Source organism: Nuphar pumila, chromosome 11, assembly GCF_984573655.1.
Source record: "Nuphar pumila chromosome 11, dmNupPumi1.hap1.1, whole genome shotgun sequence".
Taxonomy (NCBI): Eukaryota; Viridiplantae; Streptophyta; class Magnoliopsida; order Nymphaeales; family Nymphaeaceae; genus Nuphar; species Nuphar pumila.
In genome coordinates this window covers 111,870,041-111,879,263 of record NC_143259.1, presented here as the reverse complement: position 1 = coordinate 111,879,263, position 9,223 = coordinate 111,870,041, and the positions used below count along the sequence as shown (strand labels likewise).

Genomic DNA, 9,223 nt, shown 5'->3' with positions numbered 1-9,223 from the left:
TTGAAGCTACTTAACCTTTCATGTCCTACAGCTCACTTTCATTGTGTTGTGTGCAGACAAAGAATTGCAACAAATTTATTGCTTTCAAGTTGAGGCAAACGCGGTTTGGTGCCCACACTTTAATCTTGGGCCCACTCACCTACCCTGTGAGCCCCTCCTCTCTCTCTCTCTCTCTCTCTCTCTCTCTCTCTCTCTCTCTCCAATACAGTGTATATATAGGTGAATGTGCAAAATGAAAAGCCAAAGCCAAGAGTAGTAGGTGGTGTAGCAATGGTGGTCATGGAGGTGAAACACCAAAGCTCCGAATGGGTGAAGCCAGAAACAAGGCTTCAAGGAGAAATGCCACTCTCCATCTTTGATAGAGCAAACTCAGACCTTCACGTAGCAATACTGCTAGTCTATGACACCCCTACAGCCAGCAACGCCGAGATCAAGTTTGCTCTTGCAAAGGCTCTCACTTATTACCCAGTTCTGGCTGGGAAATTATCAGACCAATCCCCTGTCGTCATTCTCGACGACAGTGCAGGAGCTCCCGTCTCCGAGACGTCGGTGGAAGGGAGCCTCCATGAATTTCTTCCCCTCAAAAACGGCCCAGACCTAGGCCTTCTTCATCCTTACACTGAGGAGTCCAACCCACTTCTCATGATCCAGCTCAATAGGTTCAGTTGTGGTGGCCTAATCCTTGGATTTAGTGCAAACCATAGGGTTGCTGATGGCCAGTCAATCAGCAACTTCCTGGCCTCCTGGTCTCAGTTGGTCCTAGGGAAAGAGGTTAAGCCTGAACCTACACATGATCAACAGTCACTACTAAGAACCAGAGACCCTCCCATGCCTGAATTCCCACATGAACAAATGGAGTTTGGTATGCCACCACCAGGTGAGCCCAACTTCTTTGAGGGGACTATTGAAAATGTGGCTGTGCATTACACATATGAGTTCCTTCAGAAGCTCAAGGAGAGGCCAGGGTCCAAGCACAGCACCTTTGAGTGCCTGCTGTCTCACCTGTGGAAGAAAGTCACTGTTGCTCGCGGTCTCGGAGACGAGGTCTTTACGAGTGCGAGAGTGTCCATTAATGGAAGGCCGAGGTTGGGGGTCCCCGGCGCTTACTTTGGGAATTTGGTACTGACTGCCTTCCCAACTGCTAAGGTGAAGGATCTGGTGCAGGTAAGGATAGATAGACGATGGTTGCTATGATATGAAGTAATCATGAACATACAAGGGTATATTGGCACATAAGAACTTTAGAGTTCATGAACTTGGTCACGTTTCATGTGATTATAAAGTGTTTGAAGTTCATGAACTTTGTCAAGTTTCTTGTGTGAAACAAGAAACTTGACCCCTCCTGGGTCACCAGTGGTAGTGGGCTTAGGGAGAAGGTGCTGACCCCTTCGTCCCAGGTTCGACTCCCACCGGATGTGAGGCTAGCAATAGCAGTATCGAATGATATTGTTCTCTGAATCGATTAGAATGGGCCTGAATTAGCCGATTCAAACCAAAGCAGTCTTTCACTGATTTCTTTGTCAGCTGAATCGGTTTTTATTGTTATTTTTTGGATTTTATGATAATTATAATATTTATTGGCTACGATGTTTTTTAGCCATTAATTAAATGCATCTCAAAATTTGATTGGACCATATAAGTCATAGTAGTTCATGAAATCGGCCATGCTTCTTCTATTGAAAAGTATGCAACATATATTCTGACAATAATTGCCAGATTTTCTTATATATATTTCTATGCCAACTCCAAGTCTTGTGGTATGTGGTAGCCGACGACCTTCTTTTTTTTTTTTTTTTTGGTTTTTTCTTTCTTTTTTCTCTTTCAATATCCCAAGGGCACCACTCAAGTAGGCTTTTTTTTTTTTTTGAGACCCAGGCTACACTTTTTTTCTGTAAGGCTTTTGGAGCGATTTCTTGCCCCTGATCAGTGTAATTACTATATTTAGTATAATATTAAAAAAAAAAAAGATAAATAGGCCAAAAGAAACAAAAAACCATGAATTATTTCGACGCGACACCAATGCCAAAAATCCAAAAAATAATATATGGGGATTATTTCTTCAGCCATATAAAACCCTCCCAAAGGGATAAGTGGATCCAGGTTGAGGGATTAGGGCCTTTTTAACTTTAAGATAGGATTAAATTGTGATTGAAATGGTGCTCAAGTTGGCAAATCACTTCATTTAAGCAATCAAGGGCCACTAGATCTTAGTGTACAGGCCAAGGCACATACTTTATACTTTTCGACTCCTTTTTTTATTCTATACTATATTTCTAAGCACGCCTTTTGTTTGTTAGCCCCTACAAAACGATAATGGTGACCCACTTTCCTGATTCTCCTAAAAAATAGAAAGAAAGAAAGAAAGAAAGAAATTTGCCAAATTGCTTTATCTATCAGCACCAGGGTAACTTCTAGTGGGGTCTAGTCACTAGTGGTCTTGTGGATCTCATCATTCCAATGAGCTAAAAATCACAAGCAGGTCATGTCGACCCAATCGGATCTCATAAATGGATCACCATGGTTCAAATGCTATGAATCGACTCTTAGATCACATTTTTCATAACAAAAACTACAATTTTATGAGCCTAGAAAATATTGTGCATTGTAAAACATTAAATTTTCAAAAACTCATAAAATCGTGCTTAGGTGTCATAGTCAGATAATCCAAGAGCCAATTCTCACTAATCAAAACATGTAGATCACATTAACCACCGAGGTGGTATCGTATGTGGTAAGCGGGGTCCTGTGCCAAGCTGAAGGCTCAGGTTCGAATCCATCTGCTACATAGGGCTTAAGAGATATCTGGTTGGGGACTGCCTAACCCCTTGTTTGCCTATAAAAAAAAAACATGTAGATCACATTTGTAAGGTTAATTTTATAAAAAATAACAAAAATAACTAAAAAAATAAAACTTAATTACTCTGAATCATGACAGACCAAATCTTAATTCTGTCATAGTTTACCTTTTTCTCTTGCCTACCATATATTTATTATTTCCTTGTCTTAAGTTCACATTGCTAAATTTCAAACAGGAGGGTCTAGGCTATGGTGCAAAGTTGATCAATGAGGCAGTTGGCAAGATTGGAAGCAGCTACTTCCAGTCATTCATTGACTTTGGGGAACTGAACAAAGATAAGGAACTGTACCCTTCAGTAAGTGAAGAATTAGTCAGCAATACTCTCTCCCCAGACTTGGAGGTTGATAGCTGGTTGGGCTTCCAGTTTCACCAAGTGGACATGGGGGGAGGTCCACCCTGTTCATTCATGCCCTCCTGGATACCCATGGAAGGCCTCCTCATACTCGCTCCGGCGCTGCCGCGAGAGAAAGGGAGGTTCGCCGACAGGTGGCAAAATGGCGTCGACATAATTGTGACTCTTCTCCCTGAGAATGCAGCTGTCTTCAAGAAGATCGCTCACTCCATAGATTAAATTACTTGAAAGAGTTTTGTTACTTGTATTACCTTTTTTTCTTTTCTTTTGGCTCTACCTTTCTAAAGAGTTTATGATGTTAGCTATCCCAAATAGTAGTAATACAAGTATAATATTAATGTAACCAACGGGGCCTCCGGTTGTCTTGTAGGAGCAGCCAGTGCACGTTACCTTGTATTGGGACGTTGCAAGTTCAAATCCCAATGGTATTATTGTATAACTGGTAGGGTTCTGCCTAACCAACTTGCTTTTCAAATAAAAAGTATAATATTAATGCGGAAGTGCAAGAAAAACTGGATCATGCCATAGTTCGAAAGTTAACCATTGGGCCTCCAAAATGGATCTCCCCAAGGCCTTTTTGTTTTTTCTTTTTTTTATTTTTATTTTTTGACAGTCCTCAAACCCTTACAGAGCCACCAACCCCAAGTTACTAAAAGTCCTTGGCCAAAAGACTTGCTCAAAATGCCTTCGGACTTACCGTCTCAAAAGCGTGATATGAACATTTTGTAATAAAGCAAACAAGAAAATGACAAGGCAACTCATCACATTTTCTTAGAAAACAAAGTGACAAAGAACCAATCACTATCAGAAATTGAATTGTTCAAAATTTACTACATACTTGTTCCTTCCTGCGATGATATATATATATATATATATATATATATATATATATATATATATATATATAGAGAGAGAGAGAGAGAGAGAGAGAGAGAGAGACTAGAATATGATAACTAATGTGGGAACCGTAAGTTTTATGAATTTTTTGTTCTTTTATCTTGAATCTGACTGTACAGATGTGATCCACATGCTTGGCTTCGAAAGAAGACACTTTTGAATTATCCCATTTTGATGCATAAATGAGATTCTTTTAAGGCTTTAAAATCAATGGCTTAAATTCTTCATAAATATTCAAGCATTCAAAAAACATATTTTTTCATCCAAAATACATGATCCAATGATTTATTCTTAGTAAATTCATCATGCCAAGCACATCCACATGGTTGGATTTGCAAAAAAAGTGTTGAAAATGCCCATATTTTCTGTTCTCATATTTCAATTCCCATATTCTAGTGATATATATATATATATATATATATATATATATATATATATATATATATATATATATATATATATATATATATATATATATATATATATATATATACCAAAAGTAGTAGATGCCTAATGTGTGCACTGAGTGTCTCAATGCAAGGAAGCTTTAGCAGCATTGCTAAAGGTCCCAGCAGAACTCAAACCTTTAACAGCGTGTTTCATGTGTTTTTGATGAAAAAAATAATGTTTGGAGCCTGAAAATTTTACAAAGATTTTGGACCATTGATTTTTTGAGCTTTATAAAAACCCACTAATGTATTGGAATCAAACACTTCAAGAGCTGATCCCTCTAAAATCAAGTACATAGATCACATCTGTACAGTCAGAATTTTAAAATAAAATAAGCCTGAAAAATTCATTTAGCACCAAATTGGTTTAGCACAGACCCATTACTCTCTCTCTCTCTCTCTCTCTCTCTCTCTCTCTCTCTCTCTCTCTCTCTCGCCTGGTCTGCGGTTAGGGCTGTTTCTCGTTGTCTAATCAAGCTTTTCCATCTCTCTCACGATATTCTCTCTTGGTATTCTTCCAGCAAGATCAGCAAATTTCGGTCTCTCTCTCTCTCTCTCTCTCTCTCTCTCTATATATATATATATATATATATATATATATATATATATATATATATATATATATATACTGAACAGAAAACCTCTCAAACCTATCCAATAAAAAATATTTATTAGATTTTCTGTATTTTTTCAAAATTCTGACCTTACATATGTGATCTATGCACTTGTTTTTATAGAAATCAGTTCTTAGAGCATTTTACTCTTATGCATGGATATGTTTTAATTTAAAAGGTTTAAAAAATCAACGGCCTATAATTTCATAATTTTTTTATGCTTTAAATATCATTTTTTTCTTTCAAAATGCATGATCTTAGTGTCAATTTCTAGTAAATCAATCATGTTGAACACATCTGTAAGGTCAAAATTTTAAAACAATACAAAAAATCTGATAAATATTTCTTAGCGAGTAGGTTTGAAAGGTTTTCTCTTGAGTAGGTTTTCATTTTCCTATATATGTAGGAACCCGGTTAACATGACTACTTCCAAAAACTCTAACCAAACTGCTCCATATATTTTGTGAACAACCAAACCAATAACTTATTTTATTAGGTTTAGTTGATCTTGTTCACTAAATCCAAAATTACATCACAATCAACCACACCATTATTGGAGACAAAGACAAGATTATTGAAAGTGGCCTGAATTAGGGTGCATGAGTGGGCTCTAGCAAGAAACCAAGCTTCTAGGACAATAAAGGAGAGTAGAAAAGCAGCGTCTGTTGTATTAGTTATTAGGGTGCCCTTGTACTAACTGATAAATGTGTCAAAATGTCAAATGTTTCTAAAGACGAAAGTTCAAAAGAATCTCGACCTTTTTAACACCTACATGATATTGTAATATAATATCACTAAGAAGTTAATGTGTATAATATAATGAATTTTTTAGATAACAGAACCGGAGGAATTAGGCATATGGGAACCTAGTCAGTGATTTTATTATTTTATTATTTTTTATTTTTTGAAAGGCAAGCTGGGGTTAGGGGTTAGGAAGACCCCTACCAGTTATACAACAATACCCTTGGGTTTTGAACCTTCAACCTCCCAACACAAGGTGACGTGCACTAGCTGCTGCTACCAGACAAGCAGAGCCACGTCGGTTAGTCAGTGCTTTTATTTGGCAACAGGGAGGTCAGCTTGTCTGGTAATAGCAGCTAGTGCATGTCACCTTGTGTTGGGAAGCTGCAGGTTCAAAACCCAATTGTATAGTTGTATAACTGGTAGGGTCTGCCTAACCCCAGCTTGCCTTTAAAAAAAACAGTGGATTCAGTACAAAGAAAGGTGCTAAAATGTATGTTTTACATGTAAAAGGCTTTCTTGATCAAAATATGTCCCCAAAAAGTTTTTTTTTAATAAATACAAAATCCAATGTAGATGACGATACAGTTTTATTTGCATTCTTATTGTGGATTGAGCCATCTTGACCAAAACTTGGCCATTGGTACACACAGTTTGGCTTTGGCCACAGGATCCAAGCCTAGTCGACCCTAGATTCAGTTGAACGTCGATAGGGATGTCAAGCTAATGGATTTTATCTAATATCTGATCAAATCAGTCCCTGTTTAGTCGGATTTGGATCTGTTCAATTGGATTACTTTGGGATTCTGGTTGGATTTGGATCAGTATTTTAGATTGCACTGATTGATCCAAATTAAAATCCAACCTAATTACAATTTTTAAATGTAAATAGCTTGTTCTTGTTCTACTTTTTCCGAATCCAATATTACCACATGCATTTTGGATTCAGATTTAACTTTAGTTTATTGAATCTGATTCAGATCCGGATCCAAATTCTAATCTATAATTTATATTTTGGATTTGAATTTGGACATAACAAGATCAGGCACAAATCCTGTCGGTTGTTGTCATAATGAAAGAAAGATGGAAGCAACCTTGTCCATGGGATGAACCTAAATTGTATTGCAGAAATTATGAAAAAAATTTCATGGTACCCATAGTATGGCCATGAGAAGTGAAAATACACATCGCTTAATTTTCTATATTTTAGAGTTTAAAATGTGAAACTACTAAATGTGCATAAACCTCTCTCTCTCTCTCTCTCTCTCTCTCTCTCTATATATATATATATATATATATATATATATATATATCACTCAGACCAAAAAGTCTTCTATGTTGACCAGAACGATCTAAATGATTTTTTTTTATATTTACACGAAGAAACCGCCCCCAAAAACAAAGACCTAGCCACACTGACTCTGCCTGCCGTACATACCCTCATTGTCCTGCAACATAAAACTCCATGGGCTTACTCTTTACTCCCAAGGAATGGCCTGAAGTCCAAAGAGATTGATCTATGGCAACTTTGGAAAGGAATGGCCTGAAGTCCAAAGAGATTTTCATAGTTTTAGATTTTCCTTTTTTTTTGTTTTTTTACTATAATTATCATAGCTAGATTGGACAAGATCTAGTTTTTTTTTTTACTCAAAGAAACCACCCCAGGATCATAGACCTAGCCGCATTGGCTCTGTTTTTTATACTTACGGTTATTGTCCTAGCAGCGTAAAACTCTGAGGGCTTACCCCTCGTTCGTCCTAGGGAGTCGCCGCGCTTCGACTTTTGCAGGGGTTGACGCTCATGGAATTTGAACATGGTTACACTTTTAGAGTTGACTTTCTTGAGAAAAAAAGTGAGGTTGCTTTATTTTCATAATTTACAATAATTTATTAACAAAAATTTGCCTTTTGTATTATGTGTATCTTGTTGAACATCATGTTCTTATATTAATATAATATTACGGTCTCCTTATTTTCATTTCTTGAGTTGGTCATTGGTAAGTCCAGGACTTATTCTTCCTTTTACCAATGGGGGGCTCCGCTAGCAGTTAGTGCACGTCACCTTGTGTTGGACGTTGCAAGTTTGAATCCCACTGATACGGTTGTATAACAGGCAGGGTGTCTGCCTAACCCCAGCTTTCTCTATCAATAAAAACCTTCTTCATCCTTTTGCCTTATTTTGATCTGGGTTTGGACCTACTCATTTTAGCGGAGCCCTGACCTGTTTGACAACTGTACCAGGCATAGCTTTTTCAAAAAAAAAAAATTTTAATAATGCGGGGCGAGAGGCGTGGGTCCCCTTTTCTAATAAGGGTGCAGTCACTGGTGTGGCAGCTGGTGGCTGGGGTCCAACACTTTATAAGTGATCTTTTTTATATTTACATGAAGGAACCACCTCCAGATCATAGACCTAGCCGCCCTGCCCCACTTACAATCACTGTCCTGACAGCTTTTGGTTTAGGGAAAGAGAGCAGGTTGTATGTTTCCCCGGGGTGGGAATATCGCGGGTCCCAAGATATTCCTCTGTACACGAAAGCCGAATGAGCGCCAATGTGGCGCTCATTCAGACCCCGAACACGCGGGTAGCATGTTTGGGTGGGTGGGTGGGTGGGTGGGTGGGTGGGGGGGGGGGGGACATACAACCAGTACTCGAAGAAACCACTGCTTTGGTTTGGATGTAACATTACAGGATGAGGGGTATATTTGGGTGGCATAACTTATGGGAATGTATCTTTGAAGCTTTACCAATGGGGGCCTCCATTGAACCTCTCCAGTAAATTCAATTTACTGAATGAGTCATAATGAACAAGCTTTCTAAACTAGTTTTATATTACGACATCATTAAGACCCAGTTCTGATCCTTGAGCAACCTTTTGTTTTCTTTTTTACTAAGCCAAAAGAAAACTCTGCCAGTGATTAGGATGGATGTGAACCCAGCTGACCCTGGTGCAAGATTTCAATGATAAAACCTTGAAGGTTCACTATACCACCTTTTTTTATATATATATTTACATGGAGAAACTGCCCTCTGGATCAGAGATCTAGCCGTGCTGGCTTCCCCTTCACTTGTTGCAAGCAGCTTCCCTACCGCCTCGGATCTTGATAGAGCTCCGGGCACGGCCCAGAGAGCACTGGTGAGGGGGAAGCAGACCTTTCTAGATTTTGACAGATTTGAATTATTCCAATACCGGATGGTCCTTAAATGAAAGAGCTTAACTCAAAGCAAAGACCGAAGGGAGTGTTTTCCTTAACGCAGGAGCGAAGCAAAGGGAGGAAGACTGTCCCGACAGAGTAAAACTTTGTGAGCTTACGCC

At 38.4% G+C, this 9,223-nt stretch overlaps 1 protein-coding gene across 1 annotated transcript; it reads left to right on the top strand.

Annotated features, from left to right (window-relative positions):
• Positions 1-243: 243 nt before the first annotated feature.
• Positions 244-3,709, top strand: LOC149822861 (tryptamine hydroxycinnamoyltransferase 1-like). The gene is made up of 2 exons (XM_089980123.1): positions 244-1,164; positions 3,033-3,709. The coding sequence occupies exons 1-2, from the start codon at positions 271-273 to the stop codon at positions 3,426-3,428; spliced, it is 1,290 nt and encodes a 429-aa protein (XP_089836249.1). The 5' UTR covers positions 244-270; the 3' UTR covers positions 3,429-3,709.
• The last annotated feature ends 5,514 nt before the right edge of the window (positions 3,710-9,223 follow it).

Excerpts from the sequence above, each read along its gene's own strand:
- LOC149822861 (XM_089980123.1), top strand. The coding sequence starts at position 271 with ATGGTGGTCATGGAGGTGAAACACCAAAGCTCCGAATGGGTGAAGCCA. Across the intron at positions 1,165-3,032 it reads AGGTGAAGGATCTGGTGCAG|GAGGGTCTAGGCTATGGTGC; the intron begins GTAAGGATAGAT and ends AATTTCAAACAG.